Raw genomic sequence first — 26,742 nt, 5'->3', positions numbered from 1 at the left:
CATCAGGGAAAAAAAGTATGTTTCTATCTGTTTCCGTTTTGCAGCAATTAGCATTAGAAGAGAGCTAAGTTTCATCAGTTTTCACAAATCTATTTAAAATTGTAAGAAATTGAGCTTTTTTTCTACATGGCCCTGGTTGATCTCCTTTGCTCTGCTGCCACCTGCTGGCCGTTTGTGTAATAACTACCATTTCTGCAACCGTTCTTTGCAGTTGAGAGGCGGCATCAAATCCTTGTGTATGCTCTAGCATAATTTTTTTTTATTTTTAAAAAAAAAAAAACAACGTATAAATACGTCTTTGGGACACTTAGAACATTAAAAAAAAACATATTTACACGTTATTGGGAGCAAATGAGTTAATAGATTCCAAACCAGCTTTCTGACAACTCCATTCACTCCCAAAATGAATAAACAGCTGTTTTATTATTTTCTCTGTGGTAAAGTATTAGTATTAGCTAGCGATCCAAGATGGCGGGATCTTCTGCGCATGCGCGTCACCGATCGTGCAGGGTCACCGATAGCGTCTTGACAGCGAGACCTGTTGCGGCTCAATATTGATCCATATATAAGGCACACCGGATTATAAGGCGCATGGTCACCTTTTGGAAAAATTGAAGGCTTTTAAGTGCGCCTTATAGTGCGTAAAATACGGTACACTTCTCTGAAAACATTTCTCTCATATTTATCTTTTGATGTTAAATAAATATTGGCATTCTACTACAGAAATTAAGCAATTGGTCTCCATAGGTTTGGAAGGGAGTGTGTATTTGTATGATAATAATCAATCATCTATGCATTTTAGATTGATTCCTATGGAGGATCCCTGAAGTACAAAGTCCGCTTTATATTGGCCCGTGGTCTGTCTGAACCTGTGGAGAAGCCGGACGTGATACTCGTCGGGAATGGCCGCAGGCTCATTTACCGCCGAGGGAGCGCCACGCCCGCTGGTGTGGTCAACCAGCGAGAAATCGAATTCACTGAAGTAAGTGCCCGAAGGGAACGCCGTAAGGTGAAAAACGATCAGGTTACATGAATCGCTGTGATGATTGGCGAAGGATAACTGGCAACACTCCAGCGGACGCCAAGTGAGTCGGGAGGAACTCCTCATGACGCTGGCTAACTTGGACAGCATCGGCATCCGCACCATCTACGACAACCACATGGTCAGCGTGGCTCTCGGTGATATCGTTATGGATACCACCACTGTGGAGTTTAGTACTCGGGGTCATGCTAAGGATGTTGAAGAGTGCAGGTAAGGGAAGCAAATATGTTGTTGGTTTGTTATGGTTGTGTTATTGTTAATGTTTTATATCATGTGTTCGTTTGTTACACCTGCCGCTGTCCTAAATTTGCTATAGAGTACAAGGAGTCCTCAAATTAAGGCGCACTTGACCTAAGGCGTTTCAACTTTAGAACAGTTACGCCCGGTCCGCCATTTTGGTCCGTCCGCCATTTTGGCTCCTCGTATAACCCGCAATGTTTTCCTCTCGTCCGCTATTTAGCCCTTAGCTAGTGCTAGCACTTGTGCACTTGTGGCAGTATCTTTGGCTTTTTCGCCCCCTCTTTTTTTTTTTTTTTTTTCACATCATGGCCCCAAAGAAGAAGAAAGCTACGTTTTTTATCAATTTTGGTCCATCCAGAAGAAAAAGCAATTACCGTATTTTCACTTAAGAGCCTTCATTTTTTTCTGACCATGCGACTTATAATCCGGTGCGCCTTATATATGGATCAATATTGAGCCGCAACAGGTCTCGCTGTCAAGACGCTATCGGTGACCCTGCACGAACGGTGATGCGCATGCGCAGAAGATCCCGCCATCTTGGATCGCTAGCTAATACTAATACTTTACATCAGAGAAAATAATAAAACAGCTGTTTATTCATTTTGGAGTTGTCAGAAAGCTGGTTTGTAATCTATTACTAAAGTTTGACTGACCTATCTGACTGTTTTGTTGACATCCCCTTTAGCGCAGCGCCATCTAATGGATGCATAACGTAGCCACAGCCTCTACTGTAGGGTCTTATATATGGAAAAAGTTTTAAAATATGTCATTCACTGAAGGTGCGCCTTATAATGCGGTGCGCTTTATATATTGAAAAAGTTTTACAATATGTCATTCATTGAAGGTGCGCCTTATAGTGCGGAAAATACGGGACATTGAGTGTTCAGTCAGCAAAACAGGTACATGCAACCTACCAATGTGACCTGGACTACAGTGGTCATCTGTTGTAGGTAAAATTCAATTTAAAATCAATGGATTTTTTTTTTTTTTTTTTTTTGCGTCTGTAATGTCTTTTTTCGCAGATTGGATCGGTGAATTAACACATGACAGTCAATCACAAAATGTGCATGAAACGGTGTTAAGTCAAGTTACCTTCTTAGATTTGAGGGTTAGAAATGATGCTGGTCATAGTAATGGAATGACTATTAATATACAAAACCAGTGTGATAACGTCATCAAACGGTAGTGCGGAGCCCCAATGACTCATCCTGTTAAAACATTTGAGACACCAATGTTGGAGATTTTCTTGCTGTGATTTCAGCTGTTTCTATGAATAACATCAACAGTTGTGATATCCATTGACATGTCACACTGTTGAGACAGCTGGTGTAAAAAGCCTCGATGACGATCGCATTTATGGTTCCCAGATGTCCTCCTGGATACGCGGGCCTGTCCTGTGAAACGTGCGCCTCTGGTTTTGAGCGTGTCCCCGGTGGCTCCTATCTGGGGACCTGCGCCGGTTGCAACTGTCATGGACATGCCAGCGCCTGCGATCCAATCAGTGGACACTGTCTGGTAAACACAGCGCGATGTGATGTTGATGCCATTGAAAAAGGATAAAACCCCAAACTCTTCCCCCGTTATTCTTACGGAGCCCCTAAGGTGACATGGTAGAAAAAAAAACAAAAAACTTTGTGTTCCCTCGCTGATCTTTGCGAGAGAACGCAGTTATTTTGCGACGGAACGCAAAGTTGTTTTTTTTGGCCTACCATGTCTCCTTCGCTTCGCCGTAAACACTTCCGGGTCATCTTCCATGTGAACAAAACCGACGTGTAAACAAAGCAGTGGAAAAATACATGCTCCATCCTAGTCGCTTTGGGAACGCTTTCCCACTGTTTTGTTTCGTGTTTACAAACGTTCCATCCTCGTCGCTTTTCTTCACATGGAAGATGACCCGGAGGTGTTTACGGCGCAGCTAAGGTGACGTGGTAGGCGAAAAAAACAACTTTGCGTTCCCTCGCAAAACATACGGAGCCCCTAAGGTGACATGGTAGAAAAAAACAAAAACAACTTTGCGTTCCCTCGCAAGACAACTTTGCGCAATGTTTGCGTTCGAACGCAAAGTTGTTTTGCGAGGGAACGCAAAGTTGTTTTTTTCGCCTACCATGTCACCTTATCTACGCCGTAAACATTTCCGGGTCATCTTCCATGTGACCAAACGCGACGTGTAAACAAAGCAGTGGAAAAATACATGCTCCATCCTAGTCGCTTTGGAAAAGCTTTCCCGCTGTTTTGTTTAATGTTTACAAACGTTCCATCCTCGTCGCTTTTGTTCACATGGAAGATGACCCGGAAGTGTTTACGGCGCAGAGAAGGTGACATGGTAGGCGAAAAAAAACAACTTTGCGTTCCCTCGCAAAACAACTGCGTTCGAACGCAAAGATTGCGAGGGAACGCAAAATGTTTTGCGCCCCCGCAAAGACGCAAAGATGTTTGCGAGGGAACGCAAAGTTTTTTTTTGTTTTTTTTTCTACCATGTCACCTTCGGGGCTCCGTATATTCTTGCTCTTGATGACAAGAATTTTTTTTCATCGCATTTTCAAAACTGCAGAGCTGCCAGCACAACACGGAAGGGCCACAATGTGACAAGTGTCGCCACGGTTACTTTGGCGACCCAAGACGAGGCCGATCCGATGACTGCAAGCCTTGCCCCTGTCCATACTATGAAACCTCTCGCCGGTAAGCCATTAAGAAAATGTCAATTCCATATTCGAACAATGCTTCGTTCATTCCGCGTGCTACTTATTAACACGCCGCTGTAAATGGTTACCTGCGGCTCTTTGTTTGTCGCTGCAGGTTCTCTGACACCTGCTTCCTTGACTCTGACCAACAGCCAACATGTGACGCCTGCAAGCCCGGCTACACGGGAAGACGCTGTGAAAAGTCAGAGAATGCAATATTTTATTGTAAATTACTATAGAATAAATGGCAGCAATATTATAATTTTCTAACGTGCGGCAAACCTGTCACTCCATTTTTTTTCAGGTGTGCGCCCGGTTACCAGGGTAATCCCCTGTTGCCGAATGAAAAATGCGTTCCTAACCCAAATCGTGAGTGCATTTTAGTACTTTCGAGAATTTTGTTTGCCCTTGTAGTCGAGTTGGCTGTACAATGTGCTCACGGCACAGGTATGCAGTGCTTTTGGAGCATTGGCAGGTGAACTTTCCACGCCATATGTCTTCATCTTTCCACTGCTCTCCCCCCCCTGCAGAAATCAAGTGTGATAACAGAGGAAGCATCAGCTCTAGCAGTAGGCCGTGCAGCTGCAAGGTACACATTGCTTAATTGTTCATGGGATAGTATGTATTATTTAGTGCCATCTAGTGGTGAACTAATAATTCACTCATTTTAAAAAAACCACAATGCAAAAAATATGTTCAATTACCGTATTTTTCGGATTCTAAGTATTTTTTCATAGTTTTGCCGGCGGTGCGATTTATACTCTGGTGCGACTTATGTGGGAAATTAAGACATTATTATATCATTTCACGTGTTCTTTTCACACTAAACCACAAGAGGGCGCTCTAGGCCTGTGTTGATAGGCTCAACATTGCCGGTAGAAGAGCATCGTCTACCTCCCGACTTGGGGGAGTTGTTTAAAAGTGACACCGAGGATGAAGATTTCATTGGATTTAGTGATTTGGACTGAAACTGATAGTTTGGTAAACCTGTTAGCATGTTCTTTACATAATTCACCCACAGAACGTTGGGACGAAGGGAGAGTTCCGTGTGGGAAGGTTTTTTTTATGTGGAAAAGGGGAGTTAGCCTGTTAGCTTCTAGCTGAGTGGGGAGTCGCTGGGTTGCTCTCTTGCTCACTCACTCCAAATAATAATCGGTTGATTTGCAAAGTGTGGTGTGTATGAGGCACGGTAGTGCGCATGCTTCAAAATCATCGTATTACATTGGTTCACCACTTGAGGGCACTAAATTCTACACACTGTACTTTAGTGATGTCGATTTTTTTCCCATTTCTGAGTCTTATTTCCCTCATTTATCCGATTTTACTCAAAAAAATGAGCCTGGCATGTGTATCTGTTTTTCTTTTTGTCGCAGAACTATGTGGCAGGCGCCGTCTGCGATGAATGCAAGCCAGGATTCTTCCACTTATCAGGAAACAACCCCGAGGGTTGTCTGCGTTGTTTCTGCATGGGCGTCACCAAACAGTGCGCCAGCTCTTCTTGGAGTCGAGATCAGGTACGGTAGACATGAATAGTATAAAGGGAGGGGTTCATATTTTCACAAGATGCGCCGTATCAGCAAATCTTGCAGCTGCTAAACGTTGAGGCGTGAAAATGGTATTTGGTGCGCTCCTAGGTACGAGGAGGAGTGAACGGGCAGCTTTTTACACTCACCAACAGCGGCAACACGAGAGCTATCAGCGAGGGGATCTCTCAGAAGGGCCCCTCGGAAGTCGTCTACCGCTCCTTTTCCAGCATCCCCAACGACGTCTACTACTGGGTCTTGCCTGAGACTTTCAGAGGAGATAAGGTGAGATCAGTCAACAAAGTACACCAGAAAGCATGCGAGGGGAGGGGAAAGATCCGTCAGGTGTTTCATTCAGCTCTTCTTCTGTCACACTCAGTCATGTCTCAACATGTTGAGAGAAAATAACTGGACCTGCCCGTACAGTAAAGATCCTTTGAAGCTTAAATTCACAGTGAAGCCCAACAACAAAAGCTCTTTTCCAGGAAATTCGGACTATTTTAGACCAGGGGTGTCAAACTCATATTAGCTCAGGGGCCACATGGAGGAAAATATATTACTAAGTGGGCCGAATCGGTAAAATAATGGTATATAATTAAAAAATAATGGACTTTATCACAATATTCTAATTTTCTGAGACAGTCCTGTACTCTGCTGTCACCTGCTGGCCTTTTTTTGTAATAAATACTATTGCTTTAAGCGACCTCTACACGTCAGAAGCTGCATCAAAGCCTTCTGTATGCTCTAGCACAGTGCTGTCAAAATCCGGTCCTCGAGGGCCTGAGTCCTGCATATTTTCGAGGTTTCCCGCGTTCAACACAGATGATTCATATTTAAGCTCATCAGAAAGCTCTGCAGGCGCCTGATAATGATCCTGATCATTGAATCAGGTGTGTTGGAGTAGAGAAACCTCGAAACATGCAGGACACAGGCCCTCGAGACTCTGACACCTGTGCTCTAGCATTTAAAAAAAAAAAAAAAGTTTAAAAAAAAACGTATAAATACGTTTTTGGGAAGATGGAAAAATTTAAAACAGAATGACTATCCGTTTTTGGGAGCAAATGCTTTAAAAGTATTTTTTATTCATTAAATCTTGAATTTCAAACACGAGTTGACAAATCAAAAGCAAAAGTTGAGAGGAGACGTCTACAGACACAAGGAAGCAAAAAATTCTACGCAGATTTTTGCGATTTTTGGGCCAGCCCTAAATTACGTAGCTCAACTGTAATCTATTGTTTAAAAAAAAACAGCACGAATGCAAATGAAACACGACAACACTTGGCCTGTATGAGTTCCGGGCGTGTTAAATCGACCTGTTTTGCATATATATATATAGTTCCCAGAATGCATTGTGTGACACAGTTAATGAAGCTATAAGGATGTTAATCCTTGTCATATGTATTTGTGTTACCTGTAATTGAATTTGTGTCGTATTTAACACGTTTGTTGGTCTATGATTTAAAAAAAAAAAAATAATAATTCTTTTTTAAACAAACCATAACTAAGTTGTGTGTAAAATAATGACAAAGTCATCTCACGGGCCGGATTAAACCCCTTTGCGGGCCTGATCCGGCCCGCGGGCCGTATGTTTGACACCCCTGATTTAGACTGTACTGATCTGTCAGAGAATAAATATGATCATCTTTTTTTTTTTCCCCGCACTATGTTGCTACAAGGTGACAGCCTATGGTGGGGAGCTGCGCTACACCGTGCGTTTCGAGCCACTTCAGCGTTCCCTGAAGATTGACGGTCAGCCAGATGTGGTTCTCCAGGGCAATGGCATCTCTCTGGAACACTTCTCCCAGACCAAGCCCCTCTCACGCGTGTCACAAACAGTCACTGTGACATTCAGAGAAGTGTGTATCATTATTTTTTTTTTTTGAAGGGTATTGCTAAATCTGAAGCCACAATTACGACAAAGGTTGAACTTTTCCATTTCCGTTCCTGGCAGTCTGCATGGCGTCGCGCGGACGGGCAACCGTGCACACGGGAACATCTCCTCATGGCCCTGTCTGATGTTAGCGCCTTGCTTATTAGGGCCACCTACGCTGACAACATGGCAGAGAGCAGGTACGTTTAAGGGACATCTACAGGACTGTCTCAAAAAATTAGAATATTGTGATAAAGTCCTTTATTTTCTGTAATGCAATAAAAAAAAACCAAAAATGTCATACATTCTGGATTCATAACAAATCAACTGAAATATTGCAAGTTTTTTATTATTTTAACTCATTTACTCCCAATAACGTATAAATACGTTTTTTTTTAATGTTCTAAGTGTCCCAAAGACGTATTTATAAGTTTTTTGTTTTTTTTTCTTATGCTAGAGCATACAGAAGGCTTTGATGCAGCCTCTCAACTGCAAAGAACGGTTGCAGAAATGGTAGTTATTACACAAACGGCCAGCAGGTGGCAGCAGAGCAAAGGAGATCAACCAGGGCCATCTAGAAAAAAAGCTCAATTACTTACAATTTTAAATAATTTGTGAAAACTGATGAATCTTAGCTCTCTTCTAATGTTAATTGCTGCAAAACGGAAACAGATAGAAATCTACTTTTTTTTTCCCTGATGAAAGAAGAGACTTTAATCTTTCTTTTGATCGGTTCCATGCTTTTATAGCAATAGAACACAATATTCTGTGGGCCTTGCAAAATCAGTCCAAATCCAGTAAAACAGCCGGGAGCGAACGGAATTGCGAAATGTGAAAATGGTGGCGAGTGAATGAGTTAATATTGCTGATTATGGCTTACAGCTTAAACAAAAACTCAAATATCCTTTCTCAAAATATTAGAATATCATCAAAAGTATACTAGTAGGCTATTCAACTAATCACTTGAATCGTCTAATTAACTCAAAACACCTGCAAGTAATTCCAAGTGAATCCAGAATGTATGACTTTTTTTTTTTTTAATGCATTACAGAAAATAAAGGACTTTTATCCCAATATTCTAATTTTTTGAGACAGTCCTGTAAACTGGATCAAATTCATGTCGAATGAATTGGAAAAATGGTCACACGCGCCACCTTTTTACAGTATATCGGATATCAAAATGGATATTGCTGTTCCGCACTCAACTGGAAATGAACCTGCCCTTGAGGTGGAAGAGTGCGCATGCCCCCAAGGATACACGGGGCCGTCTTGCCAGGTACGCAAGGCCGCCATTCCCGATTGTTTGCCCAATTGTTTACCTCACCTTTGGGTGTTATTCCGTGATGTCGCCAGGAGTGTGAGGAAGGTTACACGCGGACCAGCTCCGGTCTTTACCTGGGCACATGTGAGAGGTGTGACTGCAACGGGTACGCCAGCGGCTGCGACCCAGAGACCGGCAGGTGTCTTGTAGGTTTTATGTTACTTGTTCCCTCTCCTAATTATTTTTCCAACTGTTTGACTTTGCTTTCATCGCCGCGCTGGAATGCAATAAAGATTTCTTTGGCAGATCTCAACATGTGAAAACAAGCTCTGTGCGCACTGTATAAACCTTTTTAGTGACCTCACCTCATTTTTTTTTTTTTGTGTGTGTGTCTGTCTGATAGCAATGCCAACATAACACTGATGGGCCGAGGTGTGAACAGTGTCAGACTGGTTACTATGGCAACCCAGCAGCTGGAGCTGCCCAGGCCTGCCAGCCTTGCCCATGTCCCGGAACATCATCCACTAACCAGTGAGTTTACGTCGAAAACGTTTTCTTGATTGAGGGTCAGTTTAGGTGCGACTGTTGCAGAAAAAATGACGCCCATCGTCCTTGTCAGCATTCTTTGCTTGGAGTTTGCATCTTGACACTTTTATTATGCAGTAAGTCAAAAGCAATGAGCTTGGAGATGTTGAAATTCAGTTCACCCAGAATGGCCAAACTTTCTGTGTACATGTGAGTTTTGGACTTATTTCTCAAGCCAGAATAAGAATAATAAAATTCAGTTAACTCTTTTTAAATACTTTGTCCTTCACTCCCAAAAACACATTTACACGTTTTATGGAAGAGCATATAGAAAGCTTTAATGCAGCTACTGACATGAAGATGTGGCCTAAAGCAATGGTAGTTATTTAAATAACGGTCAGCAGGTGGCGGCAGAGTATAAGAGATCAGCCAGGGCCATGTTGCAACAACAAGCTCTTTTTGTCAATGTTTTCACCGGGAATGTGAATAATGATGAAACTGAGCTACATTGTAATGTGAATTGCTGCAAAACGGAAACAAATACAAATATACAATATATTATATAAATAAATATAATATATCATTATATATATATATATATATATATATATATATATATATATATATATATATATATATATATATATATATTAATATGTAATAAAATAATATAATAAAAAAAAAATGCAAATATATATACAGTATATATTTTTTTCCTGATGAAGGAAGAGACCTTAATCTTTCTTTTGGTAGGTTCCATGTTTTTATAGCAATACAACAATATTTTGTCTGGAGCAAACAGCTGGAAGCAAAAGGGGGGGGGGGGGGTGCTTCAGTGAAAATGGCTGGGAGTGAAGGAGTTAATCACAATTTCAAAACCTCTTTTGGATGATCAATGTTTACGATTCATTTGATGACAAGTGGAGCAAAATTCTTACTCCAAATACCGTTTGACCAGATTCTCCTCAACCTGTTATTTGGACACGGATGGTCAGCCAACGTGCAACTGCCCCACTGGATACACCGGCCGACGCTGTGAAAGGTACACGCCCCGCCCTGCCTCAATTTCCTATCGTTTCTCTCTACATCTTCTTCTGAGGCTCATTTTAATACTGCTGTGGGTTTAGGGTTACTGGGTTAAAACCAGGGCTGGCACTCGCATTTATTGGCTCGAGTTGTAGGAAAGGGACGGACGCATGTTGGTGGTTGACTTTAGTCATGTCTGAAATCTACACTGGTTGTGTAGTTGCGGTGCAGGAATCATTTATCTTTGAATCGACATTCTCTATCCCAGTGATTCCCAACCACGGTGCCGTGGCTTGTCAGAAAATGATTACTTAATGGTAAATGTCTTCTTATAGTTCATCCATCCATGCCAGTGACAGTTAGAACAATGCTCTTCCTTTATATGGTAGAAGGAACAATTAACCTGTTGCCATTCGACTCTATGGTCAATTAAATCAGGCCCATATTGAGCACTGAGTAAATCATTATGTGAGTAAATTGAGCCGAGATGGTTATTTTAGTATTCATACTTTTTGTGGCATTTTTGTTTGGTGGCAGATGGATAGATGGGTTTACAGTGCAATTGTTTTAATCTAATGCAGGGGTGTCCAAACTACGGCCCGGGGGCCATTTGTGGCCCGCCGTCCATTTTTTTTTAGTGGCCCGGGACATATGCTTAAAAAATGGCATTTGACTCAGTTCACATAAAATAAAAACAAAAAATGTTTGGAGATGGTCAAAGTTAGAAGGGAGGGTGGCGAAAAACAGGTGCTGTTAAAGTTTATTTAAAGTTTAGTTAACTAAAACTAACAACAAAAACTAAAATTCAAAACTACAATTTTGTTAACGAAATAAGGTAAAAACGAAGATGCTTTTTAAAAAAAGAAAACCAACTGAAACTACATTTTATGTTTACAAAACTAACTAAAAATAAAACTATAATTACAGCAAAAATGTCCTTAGTTTTAGTCTTTGGTAATTAATTTAATGCATGAGCCTTTGGGGATGGTTTTAAATGTGATTTTTTTAGTAGATTTATTTAGATATAAACCGGAATAATGACTTTTGAAAGTATGTCACAAAGAAGTGACTTCATCTAGCAGCAGCCAATAGATAAACACCATCAGATGACGTTGCACCCATGCTGTTTTTTAAATATTGTGCACAAGTAATACACATTAAAAAAAAACAACAAAAAAACTAAAAACTAAAACTCATAGTGAAACTAACTAAACTAAAACTAAGCATTTATTAAAGAACTAAAACTAATAAAAAACTAACACAACCACCCTGAAAACTAATTAAAACTAACTACAATTAAAAAAAACAAAACTCAAAACAAAATAAAAACTAAAATGAAAAATTCCCAAACTATAATAACCCTATTGCCATATTACAAATAAATTGGTTGATATACTGTACCATTTTTCTAAATATGCAAAAGAAAAAATTAATTATTTGTGCAATTTTTAGGACTAAGCACAATTTTTCTTCATAACATGATGTGGCCCTTGCGTCCTTCTGATTTTCTGGATGTGGCCCTCAAATGCAAAAGTTTGGACACCCCTGATCTAATGTGAAACGGGTACCCTGGCTCAATCAAGGTTGGGAAACGCTGCTCTATCCTGGGCTACTGTCCGTCCATTTTCTTGACCGCTTATTCCTCACAAGGGTCACGGGGGGTGCTGGAGCCTATCTCAGCCAGCTTTGGGCAGTAGGCGGGGGACACCCTGGACTGGTGCAGTGCATCACCTTAACCACTCGGTCCTGGGCTACTGGATATCTAGAATTGAAGTAATACTGTATGCAGTTTTCATCTGGAATATACTTTTACTCGACTTTTGTGGTGCCATTTAGTAGTTTATGTGGTGAAAAACAAGCACAAATCACTTCTTGTATGTCTTAAGGAAAACTTAAGTTTGGTTTGTGGTGTTTTTTTTACTTGTGTGTTCTGCTTCAGCTTTTGTGCTTTACGGGTTGCATACGTTAAGCCTGCGTTGGCTCTCCACATACATTTTCTGGGTCTCTATAAGCATAAATGTAGACGAGGCATTTATGAGGACGGCTGGCTGGCTGGCTGCAAAAAAATCTTTGCTGGTCTGACGGCAAAGATGACGAGGAGACTTGGGCTGCTGATAATGAAAATCATTGAATGTTTGAAGTATCTTTACGAGCAACAATCCGCATTGTGCTGTTTTGACATGAAGAGAAGAGATGCCATCTGCAGACAGTTGCGGGGACCCTTTCCAAGAGAAGCTGCTCGATGGCTACCTACCTTTGGGATGTGGTGCTGAAGCAGTATTAAATTTCAGCGTGGATAAAGTGATAACACCTTTTGGCAGTGGAGATAGTGACGAGGATGACTATCAATGGCACGACACCACGACACAAAGCGCCCTCTCGACCAAAAAAATGCTTTCTACTCCTTCTCACAACCGCACGACCGCCTCTGCTTCGAAAATCGGGACGGACGTCGTTACAGTCGCTCCCAACAAGCCGGCAGCGACCAGACTCCCGCCACGCTTCACGCCGGACCCAGACAGCAGACGCTCCAGCTTTCAGCACTTGCTCCGGGTTCATCTCAACACCTTCAATCAGCGTCTCAGCATGCTCGAGAGCAACACTCTCGACATGAGGGAAAGCATTCATAGAATGGAGGACCAACAGAGCCATCTCAGTTCCCAGCTGAAGGAGCTCATTGCCGTCGAGTCGACTGCGGAGAAGACCAAGAGGGTGACTGAGCTGGAGAAGGGTTACACCGACATGGAAGCCCGTTTGAGCAGACTCGAAGGAAGGCTGGAGATCCTGATTGATGGCTTCACGGCACTGGCTCAGGAGATGAACAAGATGAAACGCGCAAGGCACACTTCCCGTTCGCTCCAGGAACGGGTGCCCCTGCCTTCGCTTAGCACGGTACTTGCACCCCCGAGGTACTCAACGCCGCAGCCTCCAAGCAAAATAATACCGACAAAGAGACCGCTCGCCCAACGGGCCACGGTACTCCAAAGCATACCGACCCCAAGTCTCCTTGATCTTAAAACCGCCGCTGCACCTGGGAAAGAGAGAAAAAAATCGGCAGTATCCACAGAATCACCGAAACATACCACAAAGTCTGTCACTTCTCTATCCAAAGATAAAGTCTCAAATTCTAAACCGAAGGTAAAAGGAGATGTCAAGAGTGCCGCTCAACCTCAATCGACAACTAAAGCCATCGCGACGGCCAAGCCGGAGGCGACGAGACGAGCGAACAAGACGCCCATCGGGACGACTAAACGTGGTTCACAATCAAACCAAACACGACCAAAGCGAATTCACGATGAGGTAGCGGTCACGAAATTTCAACTGGAGCCACCATCTCACAAAGAAATCCCCCCAAGAACACCCACAAACACCGGACGTGATAAAACGTTTCGATCCGATGAACCGATTGACAAAAATGTCCAAAGGAGAAGAAATAACACCGTTAAAAGCACAAATTCGGTCAAGGTTGTGACAGCCGACATCAGGCTTAGCACGACAAAAACAACATCGCCTTCGCTTCGAAGTCGAGAAAAGAATCGGAACGCACCAGCAACTGTAACATCGACTCCTGCGAGATCCACGACAACTAATGCAAAGCATTTAAGCATAACAACCAAAGGAACACGAGCCCCCCGTAGAACTAAGGCAAAAACCTCAAAGACGTCAAGCACGCCAACCAAATCCACATTGAGTCGTGCGCAAACAAAAGCGACAACTGCCGCAAAGTCAGTGAAAAAGCCGACATCGAAAGCAAAAACCAAGGCGAAGGGAGGGAAGAAAAAACAGCAAAAAGACAAGAAAAATACAAGTTCAGGGATTTTGGACCTACTGAAGATATTGAAAGGAGAACATAAAAGTCAAGATGGTTCTCTTCATGTAGTCTTGGGAAGGCTGGCCATCCCGATAAGGATCATCCCCGATGATTGAACTGTACTGTACCATGACTGAGTTTATTTGATGTTTTTTCGCCATTTCTTTATTTATATTTAACCATATGTACGGAACCTGATGAAGGGATTTATTAGACGACACTGTATGATGTTTGCTTGTGATTTTTTTTTTTTCCCCCCCACATTTTATGTCTTTTAATTAAGGTGCTTGTCTGCTATGAAGAGATACGTTAGCTTAGCATTAGTACTTGTTTTTTTTTTTAGTTTTTGATGATTGGACTACCTCAAACTTTGCACCTGCCTCCAATCTCTTTGTTAGTTAATTTTTGAAACGGTCACGTCTCGAGTGTGTTGTCAATCGTGGCCATCAAGATCATTTGTGGGAGTTCTGTGTGACCGTATTAGAATAAATTACAAAATTAATAAATACATATTTCTGTGTCATGGTAAATGAAAAAAAAAATGATGAGCCAATAATATGTTTACTTGCTGGAGAAGTGAGTTAAATTTGGTCCCGAGATACTCAAATATATTTTCATTCTTTTATACACAGCACATTTGCTCCGTATTTTTCGGATTATACGTCACTACGGAATATAAATCGAAGCAGCCAAAAAATGCATAATTAAGAAGGAAAAAACGTATATAAGTCGTACTGGAGTATAAGTCGCATTTTTGGGGGAAATTTATTTGGTAAAATCCAACACCAAAAACATACATGTCATCTTGAAAGGCAATTTAAAATAAAAATAAAAGAGAGAACAACAGGCTGAATAAGCGTACGGTATGCTAACGTTACATGACTGACATGCCTGGTAATGTCAGCAACGACGTAACATATTAAGAGTTTGTAGCGAGCAGTGACGGGAGTCGGAGGCGGAGTGTTGAAGGGCGGAGCCAAAGGCTGGCGTTTTATTGACATCAGCTTCTGAGGTCTTAACAGCAACTCCCCACTCAGCTAGAAGCTAACAGGCTAACTCCACTTTTCCCCATAACAAAACCTTCCCACCCGGAACTCTCCCTTTGTCCCAATGTTCTGTGGGTGAATTATGTAAAGAACATGCTAACAAGTTTACCAAACTATCAGTTTCACTCCAAATCACTAAATCCAATGAAATCTTCATCCTCTGTGTCACTTTTAAACAACTCCCCCAACTCGGGAGGTCGACGATGCAATGTTGAACTTATCAACACGGGCCTAGAGCGCCCTCTTGCGGTTTAGTGTGAAAATAATGTGAAATGATATAATAATGTGTTAATTTCACACACAAGTCGCACCAGAGTATAAGTCGCACCACCGGCCAAACTATGAAAAAAAAAAAAACTGCGATTTATAATCCGAAAAATACGGTAGTTATATTGTAACTGTTACCGGATATATTTGAATCTTCCACAAGTGCAGCAGTGGTGTGGATTCTAACTTTTTCTGAATAATATTCTTCTTTAAAATCTTTACGGAAATCTAAATTTGCTTGGCTCAACTTTTATGTACTCTGTTGGACTTTTAGATTGCTTTTAAAATCAGAGATATTCACTGAAAATGACTACCTGCGACCCACCATATAACAATATTTACATACATATAGCATACATCAATCAATACTTGCATTTTTTTTTCCTTTGGGGGGTCTTATTGATGTCAATAATCTGACAGTTGAGATGCACTAAAAGTGTATGCCCAAGTTTGGATCAACTGATGGTGGACGTTGAGAATCTGCAGCGTGTCTCAGATGTTAGACTAGTTTGCCAAGCATGGAAGCAGTTTGTTGACAGTTGACCTCTTCGGAGCTGCCATAGGACAGGTGAGCGAAGGCTTCATATCATTCAGGCAACCTGCGCAGTCTGTACTTAAATTAAGTCTCTCCTCTGGTGGTAGTGCTTTGCAACTGGCTTGGGTCAATGGCACGTTGTCTTACTAACTGTCATACTTGTAGCAAAGTCTCTTCTTCATAGACTTAGCATCTTGTTCTGTTACTGAATATTTTACCTTTCCCAATGGTTCTGGTCATTTCTGTTCCTCTGTGTGTCAAGCATATGTCATACTGTATAGAATCAGCTTTCGGGATTTGTTGACTGAAAAGTGTGTTTTCGGCTGTGCTTTATGCATTTCTGAGGCAAACAATCAAAAAAGCTTTTTTTGGTGAAGCTTTTTTGTGCCAAATAGAATTGGTTGGTTTTGTTTTATGAATAAGAGCAATGCAGTTATTGTTACACAGCGATATACTGTAAAGCAGGGGTGTCCAAACTTTTTCATTTGAGGGCCACATCCAGAAAATCAGAAGGACGCAAGGGCCACATCATGTTATGAAGAGAAATTGTGTTTAGTCCTAAAAATTGGACAAATAATTGATTTGTGCTTTTGCATATTTAGAAAAATGCTACAATATATAAACCAATTTATTTGTAATATGGCAGTAGGGTTATTATTAGGGGTGTTAAAAAAAATCGATTCGGCGATATATCGCGATACTACATCGCGCGATTCTCGAATCGATTCAATAATTGGCAGAATCGATTTTTTTTTATTTATTTTTTTATTTTATTTTTTTAGGATTCACACCTTGAGCATGGAAGGATGTTATATGAACGGAACATTAAGCCTTAATATTTTATTTTAATGCTGTTCAAACATGAAACAGATTACAACCTCTATGAGACTGAAATTTCAGATAAATAAATAATACATTTTCATATAAATCTTACACTCTACAAGCTTACTGATTAGTATTTTCTAAATTTGAATGAAAAAAATCGCAACAATCGACTTATAAATTCGTATCGGGATTAATCGGTATCGAATCGAATCGTGACCTGTGAATCGTGATACGAATCGAATCGTCAGGTACTAGGCAATTCACACCCCTAGTTATTATAGTTTTGGAATTTTTTATTTTAGTTATTACTTTTCAGGGTGGTTCTGTTAGTTTTTATTAGTTTAGTTCTTTAAAAAATGCTTAGTTTTTGTTTAGTTTGTTAGTTTCAGTATTAGTATTAGTTTTTTTTTTTTTTTAATGTGTATTACTCATGAGCAATATTTAAAAAAAACACCATGGGAGCAACGTCATCTTTTGGTGCTTTTCTATTGGCTGCTGCTAGATGACGTCACTTCTGTGCGACATACTTTAAAAAGTCATTATTCCGGTTTATACCACAATAAATCCACTAAAAATCACATTTAAAATCATCCCCAAAGGCTCATGCATTAAATTAATTACTAAAGACTAAAAGAAAGGACACGTATAGTTAATTTTAGTTACTTTTGTAAACATAAAATGTAGTTTCAGTTAGTTTTTGTTTTTTTAAAAAGCACTTTCGTTTTTATTTTATTTCGGTCACAATATTGTTTTTTGAATTTTAATTTTTTCATTAGTTTTTGTTAACTAAAATAACCTTTAATGGCACCTGTTTTTCGACACCCTCCCTTCTTACTTTGACCATCTCCAAACATTTTTTGTTTCCTTTATATTATTTAAACTGAGTCAAATGGCATTTTTAGCACATGTCGCGGGCCACTGAAAAATGGACGACGGGCCGCCAATGGCCCCTGGGCCGTAGTTTGGACACCACTGCTGTAAAGGATTCATCATCATTTTGTGATTTTTGTATTTGCTAAAAGACATACCAATTGATTGTTGCAGGTTGTGCCACTCACTTTTTTTTTATTTTATTTTTTTTATCCAATCCAGATGTGAACGAGGATACACAGGCAACCCATTGCATGGACAGAAGTGTGTTTCTGGCAACAATGAACTCAATGGTACATACTATGCTTTGATGCAGATTAACTCATTTGCTCCCAATAACGTGTAAATACGTTTTTTTTTAATGTTGTAAGTGTCCCAAAGACGTATTTATACGTTTTATTGTTTTTTTTGTTGTTTTTTTATGCTAGAGCATACAGAAGGCTTTGATTCAGCCTCTCAGCTGCAAAGAGCGGTTGCAGAAATGATAGTTATTACACAAACGGCCAGCAGGTGGCAGCAGAGCAAAGGAGATCAACCAGGGCCATGTAGAAAAAAAGCAAAATTACTTACAATTTTAAATCGATTTGTGAAAACTAATGAAACTTAGCTCTCTTCTAATGCTAATTGCTGCAAAACGGAAATAGATAGAAAGATACTTTTTTTCCCTGATGAAAGAAGAGACTTTAATCTTTCTTTTGATAGGTTCCATGCTTTTATAGCAATTGAGTAGAATATTCTGTGGGCCTTGCAAAATCAGTTAAAATCCAGTAAAACAGCTGGGAGCGAACGGGACTGCTTCTGTGAAAATGGCGGCGAGTGAATGAGTTAATATTATCCCATCCAAATATGGTCTGACTGTGGTTGGAAAAAAAAAAAACCCTGACACTATCTGCTTCGACATGCACTTATAGGTAACTGCTATCACTGTGACACAAGGGGAAGCGAAGGCTGCGTCGGTGGCTCTTGTCGCTGCAAAGTAAGTCCAACTTTGTCATTTTGTTGTGCAATGTTTGCGTCATACGTAGCATGGATTGGACGTAACTTGCTTATCAAAATCCTGCTATCCTATAGATGAATGTTGAAGACCCATCCTGCTCCAGGTGCAAGCCTGGAACCTTCCATCTTAGCCAGCACAACAAAGATGGCTGCCTGTCCTGTTTCTGTATGGGCGTCACTCAGCAGTGCTCCAGCTCCAACTACTACAGAGACCTGGTAAGCAAAACAATCTGTGATCATAAGGCCGTGGTTCTGTGCTCATGGTTCAACGTTTACATAAGAGCAAAAGGTTTAATGTCAATCGAGTAGCATTTAATTCCAAAAAAGAATTGATGCACAGATCAGACCACCACACCAGAATCAAAATAGCCCGTCTAGCATTTCTCAGGGAAATATCCAGCACAAAACGCATGACTGTGGAAAGAGCGAATTGGCTCATGGGAGAGGCCTTGCAAGGCAATAAACTCTGTGGTTTTGTTGGTTTCCACCTTGGGAACAGCAACTCGTCTCTGTTTTCTATGGCCATGCAGCAGCAATTTTCTAAATGTTTATGTGAGACTGTTTGGTTTTATAAGAAAGCAGTTTGCACACTGAGGGGCCTATTCACGAAAGGTTTGCGTCGCCAAAAATGGCGCAATCCGGGAGCGCCTAATTCACAAAACACGCGCAGATGGGGAAATCCGTCACTTAAGTGCACGGCCAAACAGATTGCGTCACGGTGGTATTTGCGGCTATGTAAATGAGGTAATTTGCATATATTTGACGCAAAATATGCCCACCCCAATGCAAATGGGACTCATTGATATGCAGCGTCTAATTCACTAACGTCAAATCGCCACACGGAGTTTGCGTGACGTAAATAACGTTTTTGGAAAGCAACCTCGATCCCGGGATCATAACAGCAGCGCATGGCACGGTGCACCATCGCTCTCTGGCTGTTCACACAGAGAGAGAGAGACAGAGAGAGAGGGGGGGGGGGGTATTTCCGTGTTAGTTTAAGACACATAACGTAACCTGGGCTGATCGGCAATGGCGGGGAGGCGTTTTATGATCATTCTCACCCCGGGTTTTCACCGGATGCGGTTGCGGTGCGGTTGCGGTGCGGTTGCGGTGCGGTGCGTCTTGACTGCGTGCTCCGGACGGGTCAATTTTTTTGTCAATCCACACAGCGGTCCGGCAGCTCCGTCGCCGCCCACTTCCCAACGTGTCTCGCGGGACCGCGCGCGCGCGATCATGTGGCATTTCACAACGACAAACATACAGAAAGTCTGTGCTCAACAGAGAAGCAGAAAGAGAGGTGGACTTCTTTTGATTTAACCTTTTCTTCTTCTTCTGCTATGAGATTCCATGCAGCATCCTTTTTTTGGTTGTCCTCATAAAAAGGATGTGCCGTGTCATATATTATTTTGTGGTTTTCCACCTCCAATATAAACCTCTCCTCGTCCATGTTCGCTGGTGTCTAAACCGTGAATGAGCACATGGCCCGGCGACGCCCACGTCACGTTTTGCTGAAAAACTTGCGAAATAGGAGCTGGCGAGTGTTTTATTCTGAAAGGTAACCGGAAATTTATTTTGAAACTGCGTCGGTCTTCCTGTCCCGCTCGATGTGTTTTGTGCTAGCTTGCCATTTGCCGGAGGCCTACCGCTGCGGCGTCCGGCAAAAATAGAAAATTGGTCTATCCTTGCGGAAGGCTTGCGGCACGCCGCAGGCCTTCCGCAGTCGACACGCAACGCACCCGCAAGCGGTGTAAACTGCACCATTCGAATGAATGGAATCTAATTGCTTGCGTCGCCGGACCGCACCGCAACCGCACCGCAACCGCATCCGGTAAAAACCCGGGGTTACGTGCCAGATGCATATTGTACGCCCACGCCAACCTCTGAAAATGTATTTTTTAAAAACGATCGCACCAATAATTTGTACTGTATGAACGAATGACGTCGTTGTCGTCCTCTCTTTGCTCTTTCCAGCTTAATGGCGCTCTAAACGCTTCCTCTCGGTCCAAGCTCGCTTTCTGATGACGTCATCTTTCTGGCAACTGTTACTATAACAACCATGTTGTTGGCGCAAATCCGTTGCCATGTGTGGTAAATCAGGTGCAAGTTTGCTCCAAGCTGTCAGTTTTGTGGGCGTGTTTGCGCCGGTATATGATTGGAGCAATATCCTTCGTGATTAGGTGGCTAACTGGGCGCAGTTGTGGTGCAATATTTCCGGACGCAGCGCATTCTGAGTCAATATGCCCCTGAAATTCTCTGACATTAAAGCCCAACTTGACTCGTGATTACTGTGCCCATATTTTTTTTTTCTTTCCAGTTCCAAGCTTGACATTTTTCCTCAGCTCCCTTGTGTTCCTTCATGTCCTCCTGCAGGTATCATCAACGTTTTCTCCAGGGAACTTCCAGGGATTTGCGCTGGTGAACCGTCAACGCACGAACCGCATCTCCACCGGTTTCACAGTTGAGGTTTCCACCGAGGGGACTCAACTATCTTACAGCAACTTTGACTACCTGGGACAGGACCCCCACTACTGGCAGCTTCCTGGGGTCTTCCAGGGAGACAAGGTCAGTAACCAAAGAACTTGTGGGAAGTGCAATTTGTGTGGAATTTGTAGATCTCTCTTTCCCTTGCTCTGCTTTTCTCTCATCATCTATCTGTCATTTCTACATACAGCACTCATCAAATCACTTGATTTGATTGAATTATCTTTCTTTTTTTTCCCCCCTCTTACCACTCATAGAAAGGTTCGTCTTTTACTCGTATGAAACGAGCAGAACAGGTATGAAAGCGTGACCCAGTGGTATGGCTACTGTGTGTGTTTTTGTCGTGCTTTTTTGGTGCCATAGGAATATGTTAAGCAGGATAACATTTTCAATTTTGAAGGCTTGCATCACATACATCACATGAAGCGAAAGCCAAGTAAATGAATGGAGCATGAAAGACCTTCTTACATTTTAACTCGGCTTAAATAACACTGGGAAAACAATTCCAAATACAGATCACAGAATACAAATCAGTTCAGTGATAAGGAAAGGGATCAAAGCGTGAATCTTTATCCACATCAACGGAATCGCTCTGAGTTGCAGAGGAGCAGTTCATGAAAGTTGCATCCATTTTGAACCGAATGGCTTCAAAGGGTAAAGACACCCACAAGCTGAGAGACGCAGTGAAGTATTTGGTACAGACTGCCAAATTGTTGTGACTAGGGGTGTTAAAAAAAAATCGATTCGGCGATATATCGCGATATTACATCGCGCGATTCTTGAATCGATTCAATAAAAGAAAAAATCGATTATTATTTTTTATTTTTTTTTTAAGAGCTCAGAATTGTTCATTCGGTAGTCTTACCTATTCAACGTCTTATCATCATTGCCTTTTTTTTATTTCTTTTTTTTTTGTGTGTTTGAATCGATTTTTAAACTTCCATTTTTAATGGAAAAATATTCAACAAAACGTCTGACTTCGGGTTAGGATTCACACCTTGAGCATGGAAGAATGTTATATGAACGGAACATTAAGCCTTAATATTTTATTTGAATGCTGTTCAAACATGAAACAGATTACAACCTCTATAAGACTGAAATTTCAGATAAATAAATAATACATTTTCATATAAATCTTACACTCTACAAGCTTACTGATTAGTATTTTCTAAATTTGAATGAAAAAAAATCGCAACAATCGACTTATAAATTCGTATCGGGATTAATCGGTATCGAATCGAATTGTGACCTGTGAATCGTGATACGAATCGAATCGTCAGGTACTAGGCAATTCACACCCCTAGTTGTGACAAGAATAGGGGTGCACCGATCACAATTTTCCAGCCGATCACCGATCCCCGATCTTTTAAAAAGTCTGACCTGCCGATCCCGATTTTTGCCGATACCAATTTTTTTTTTTCACGACAAGCAGCTTATATTTTCAATGTTCCAGTCTCGTTTTATTGGAAAACAATGAACAATATTGGCGAAATAATACAAATGGGTTGTTTTAACCGCACATGAAGTAGTTCTCTCAAATAAAAATACAAATGCTTTTAGTCATCTCAGCAGAAGAGGACAGTGGCTGATTTTTTTCAGACCTCTGAGGAGGGAGATGAGATTGGTGGAAAAGATCGGTTTATTTTTAAGGGATCGGCTGATCACCGATCTTCCAAAATTAAGGAAATCGGGGCCGATAAATCGGCTAGCCGATCGATCGGTGCACCCCTAGACAAGAATGTGTAAAACAGGTCAACTCACAGCTTTGATAGGCAATTTAGATTGACAAGGAACTTGACATACAACAAGTACCGTATTTTCCGCATTATAAGGCGCACCTTCAACGAATGACATATTTTCAAACTTTTTCCATATATAAGGCACTACATTAGAGGCGGGGTTACGTTATGCATCCATTAGATGGTGCTGCGCTAAAGGGAATGTCAACAAAACAGTCAGATAGGTCAGTCAAACTTTATAACTTTATTAACTCATTCACTCCCAAAGACGTATTTATACATTTTTTTAGGTTTTTGTTTGCTAGAGTTTTTCTATGAAGGCTTTGATGCAGTTTCTGACCTGAAGTGGAAGCTTAAAGCGATGGTAGTTATTACAAAAAAAAGTTTCATTCATGAAACAGATGAAGCACACTTTTTTTTTTTTTTTTGTAATAACTACTATCGCTTTAAGCGACCACTTCAGGTCAGAAACTGCATCAAAGCCTTCATACAAAAACTCTAGCAAACAAAAACATATAAATACGTTTTTGGGAGTGAATGAGTTAATGGATTACAAACCAGCGTAAAATGAATAAACAGCTGTTTTATTATTTTCTCTCAGGTAAAGTGAGTATTAGCTAGCGATCCAAGATGGCGGGATCTCCGTTCGTGCAGGGTCACCGATAGCGTCTCGACAGCGAGACCTGTTGCGGCTCAATATTGATCCACATATAAGGCCAACTGGATTATAAGGCGCATGGTCAGCTTTTGAAAAAATGGAAGGCTTTTAGGTGCGCCTTATAGTGCGGAAAATACGGTATGTCAAAACAGATTAGGAGTGAGGAAAATCTGTGAAACATTGTAGCTTGATGGCTGTAGAGCACCGACAGAGGAAAGTGTAACCAAAATGTCTTCAGCCAATCGAAGCAGCTCCGGTCTTATGCTATTCATAATCGGTGACGTTGGCACTGTTGACAGTGCAGCCCTCGCCTGAAAGGTTGAAGATGGATGGAAAATTGACCCGCTGGAATGGAAGACTGGTGACGAAAATGTCGATTTGAACTTTTTGTGAACTCTGGCTTTTGATGTGGATAAATACTGGAAACACCTCAAGACTTTGCAACAGCACTTCAAAGAAATTGATGCTTTGTTGGACCCCAGTTTCAAAACAGTAAAACGTGAACTCGCAGAATGTTGCTGTTTCAAATCTACTCAATCTCAACGTTGAGTCGGCCTCATTCGTGTGCATGCGTGCAAGCTTGACTACCGCTTCCAGTCAGGTCGCATTCATGGTGTGATAACGCGAAGCCCCCCTGACCGGGTCACCTTGACTGTTCGCATGGCTACGAATCCTTCGGGTATCCCCCACTTGATGCCTCCTTTTAGGGTGACGTCAGACAGCTGGATGATGAGGTCTGGGCGCTCCTCTCAAACTTTTCCCTTCAACAAGTTCCACTCTCCTCTCGTCATCCGACATCCTCCTCTTCTTCTTCATCCTCTTCTTCTCGATGGCCTTTGCGTAACGTGAGGCCGCTTCCCGGTCCGTCCGGCATCACCGCTTCAGTTCGAGCCGCCAGACCCCAATCGTACTCGCCAGGCCATGCGCCTCATATGCAGGTACTCTCTGCCAGAGTTTGTGAGAGTGACGTTGTTGATTCTTCCGCTTCCCCGTCACCTCACGATTTTTATTTTTATTTTTTGGCTTGTGGTTTTTGTTGTTTTGTTGATCAACAGAGCGAGAACACAGTGAGCAAGACGACTCGTGCTCGTGCTTCTGGAGTGGGCAGCCAGGTACAGCACGACAGCTTAGCTCGATGATGAGCAAATCGAGAGCGACGAAATATGATTTGCAGTCGGGCTGGGTAGATCCGCCAACCTCACGATACGATACGTATCGCGATACATATGTGTTCCAATTAGGGGTGTTTAGGGGTCGATTCGGCGATATATCGCGATACTACATCGCGCGATTCTCGAATCGATTCAATAAAAAAAAAAATCAATTTTTTTTTTTTTTTTTTTTGGGGTAATTTATTTTATTTTTTTTAAGAGCTCAGAATTGTTCATTCGGCAGTCTTACCGATTCAACGTCTTATCATTGCCTTTTTTTTTTTTTTTTTTTTTTTTTTTTTTTTTTTTTTTTTTTTTTTTGTGTGAATCCATTTTTAAACTTCCATTTTTAATGGAAAAATATTCAACAAAACGTCTGACTTCGGGTTAGGATTCACACCTTGAGCATGGAAGAATGTTATATGAACGGAACATTAAGCCTTAATATTTTATTTTAATGCTGTTCAAGCATGAAACCGATTACAACCTCTATAAGACTGAAATTTCAGATAAATAAATAATACATTTTCATATAAATCTTACACTCTACAAGCTTACTGATTAGTATTTTCTAAATTTGAATGAAAAAAAATCACAACAATCGACTTATAAATTCATATCGGGATTAATCGGTATCGAATCGAATCGTGACCTGTGAATCGTGATACGAATCGAATCGTCAGGTACTAGGCAATTCACACCCCTAGTTCCAATACTTGATCTTCATGGCAATACGTATCTCAATATGCCACATTAATTTTCCTGCATTTTATAATAGTCATATGTATGCCTAAAGGATTTGTTTGTTATGCTGACTGACAAAAATATTTTTGTTAGCAGCTCTTCTGGTTTACCACCAAAGCGGTGTGCCTGGTCTAAATTTGTAGCTTTCACAGACACACGGGGAACAATTATTAATAGGCATGAGCCGATATGAGCAAAAATATCAACGTATTAAAATTACTGCTCTAAAATGTGCTTATTTGAAATATTTGGGGAAACAAAAACAGCATTTTTTTCATGTAACACATTCTACTTGGTTTTTAAACAAAATATAGGAAAACTGGTACATTAAGACATGTGCCATGTTAAGTTTATAAGTAAATAAATATTAATATTCTTCCTCTGCTTTAAAGTGTCCAATCACTGGTGAGCTATTTTTGCATTAATTGAAGGCAATTAACTTCAAAGACGCTGCTGGTTTTTTATTTTTTTAGCTACAATGCAAGCTGCAATGGCAAACGTTAACTGCCTCTTTAAAGTTAACAAGAAATATCGATTCTAACGCCTGCGTATCGATACGTGTATTGTGATGAGGCCCGCAACGATATATTGCCGTATCGATTTTTTGAGCACACTCCTAATTTGCAGTAGGGCTGCACAATATATCGAAAAAATATCGATATGGCGATATTGGCCCTTGCAATATGCATATTGCAAAGGCACGCAATAAGTTTTATATGGAATTTTATGCTTTTTATATGAATTTGACCAGTCGGATGCTAACTAAAATCTGCATCGCCATTCAATTGTTGAAAATTATCAAGACATAATTACACTTAATTAACTAAGATTAAATTAAGGTTGCTTATTTTGCCACATGAAAAATGTTTTTTCTTTCATTAGGTAATAAAAATGTAATTTCTTTAATTTTCTCGTGTTAAATATCGCAATAATATCGATTATCGCTATGTTCAGCAAGTATATCGCATATCGCATGTTTTTCCAATATCGTGCAGCCCTAATTTGCAGCAGAATAGAATATGGAATAGATATACTACTGTACCGACACTGAGAACAGCTTTAGTCTCACCGACGTCTGTTTAAAGTCAGCCTCAGATGTCTTAAGCTGTCATTTTTTTTTGGTCATTTCTGTGAGTGGAAGTTGTCCGATGGCGGATTTACGAGCGCCCCCGGAGCACGTACTTGGAAAGACTTGGAGCGTTATGCTCTGCATTCCTCCGCTCTCGGCTTCCTCTTTTGCCTGCTCGCCTCTCTCCATTTCCGCGGCTCATTTTCCTTTTCTTCCCTCACCGCTTGCCTCCCAGTACGCTCTGGTCTACAAAGGTTTCAGCTTGCAGCAGGACGATCTGCTCGACTGGCAGCTCCCCGCGCACTTCACAGGGGATAAGGTACTGTAACTGAAAACTTGGGGTCAAATCCCCCGGCTCCATTCTTCCCAGCGCCCTTTGACC

General features: G+C 41.2%; 1 protein-coding gene across 10 annotated transcripts in view; it reads left to right on the top strand.

Annotated features, from left to right (window-relative positions):
• hspg2 (heparan sulfate proteoglycan 2) overlaps positions 1–26,742 on the top strand; it is a 153,736-nt gene that overhangs the window by 68,899 nt on the left and 58,095 nt on the right. For 7 of the 10 annotated variants that reach the window (XM_077512043.1, XM_077512048.1, XM_077512049.1 and 4 more), the window contains 23 exons: positions 803–982; positions 1,056–1,252; positions 2,650–2,797; positions 3,834–3,961; positions 4,079–4,165; positions 4,268–4,332; positions 4,494–4,552; positions 5,337–5,477; positions 5,598–5,771; positions 7,163–7,342; positions 7,438–7,556; positions 8,521–8,632; positions 8,710–8,823; positions 9,021–9,148; positions 10,101–10,184; positions 17,745–17,815; positions 18,434–18,498; positions 18,594–18,734; positions 20,889–21,080; positions 21,257–21,295; positions 24,104–24,334; positions 24,452–24,508; positions 26,596–26,679. In XM_077512043.1, the coding sequence (XP_077368169.1) occupies positions 803–982; positions 1,056–1,252; positions 2,650–2,797; positions 3,834–3,961; positions 4,079–4,165; positions 4,268–4,332; positions 4,494–4,552; positions 5,337–5,477; positions 5,598–5,771; positions 7,163–7,342; positions 7,438–7,556; positions 8,521–8,632; positions 8,710–8,823; positions 9,021–9,148; positions 10,101–10,184; positions 17,745–17,815; positions 18,434–18,498; positions 18,594–18,734; positions 20,889–21,080; positions 21,257–21,295; positions 24,104–24,334; positions 24,452–24,508; positions 26,596–26,679 (2,796 nt within the window). The remainder of the gene's footprint in view (positions 1–802; positions 983–1,055; positions 1,253–2,649; positions 2,798–3,833; positions 3,962–4,078; positions 4,166–4,267; positions 4,333–4,493; positions 4,553–5,336; positions 5,478–5,597; positions 5,772–7,162; positions 7,343–7,437; positions 7,557–8,520; positions 8,633–8,709; positions 8,824–9,020; positions 9,149–10,100; positions 10,185–17,744; positions 17,816–18,433; positions 18,499–18,593; positions 18,735–20,888; positions 21,081–21,256; positions 21,296–24,103; positions 24,335–24,451; positions 24,509–26,595; positions 26,680–26,742) is intronic. The other 3 variants (XM_077512051.1, XM_077512050.1, XM_077512046.1) reach the window with 2 other exon arrangements.

Source organism: Festucalex cinctus, chromosome 2 (genome assembly GCF_051991245.1).
Source record: "Festucalex cinctus isolate MCC-2025b chromosome 2, RoL_Fcin_1.0, whole genome shotgun sequence".
In the NCBI taxonomy this organism is placed as follows: Eukaryota; Metazoa; Chordata; class Actinopteri; order Syngnathiformes; family Syngnathidae; genus Festucalex; species Festucalex cinctus.
The sequence above is the reverse complement of the archived record's forward strand: the minus strand, read 5'-3'. Positions and strand labels throughout refer to the sequence as shown.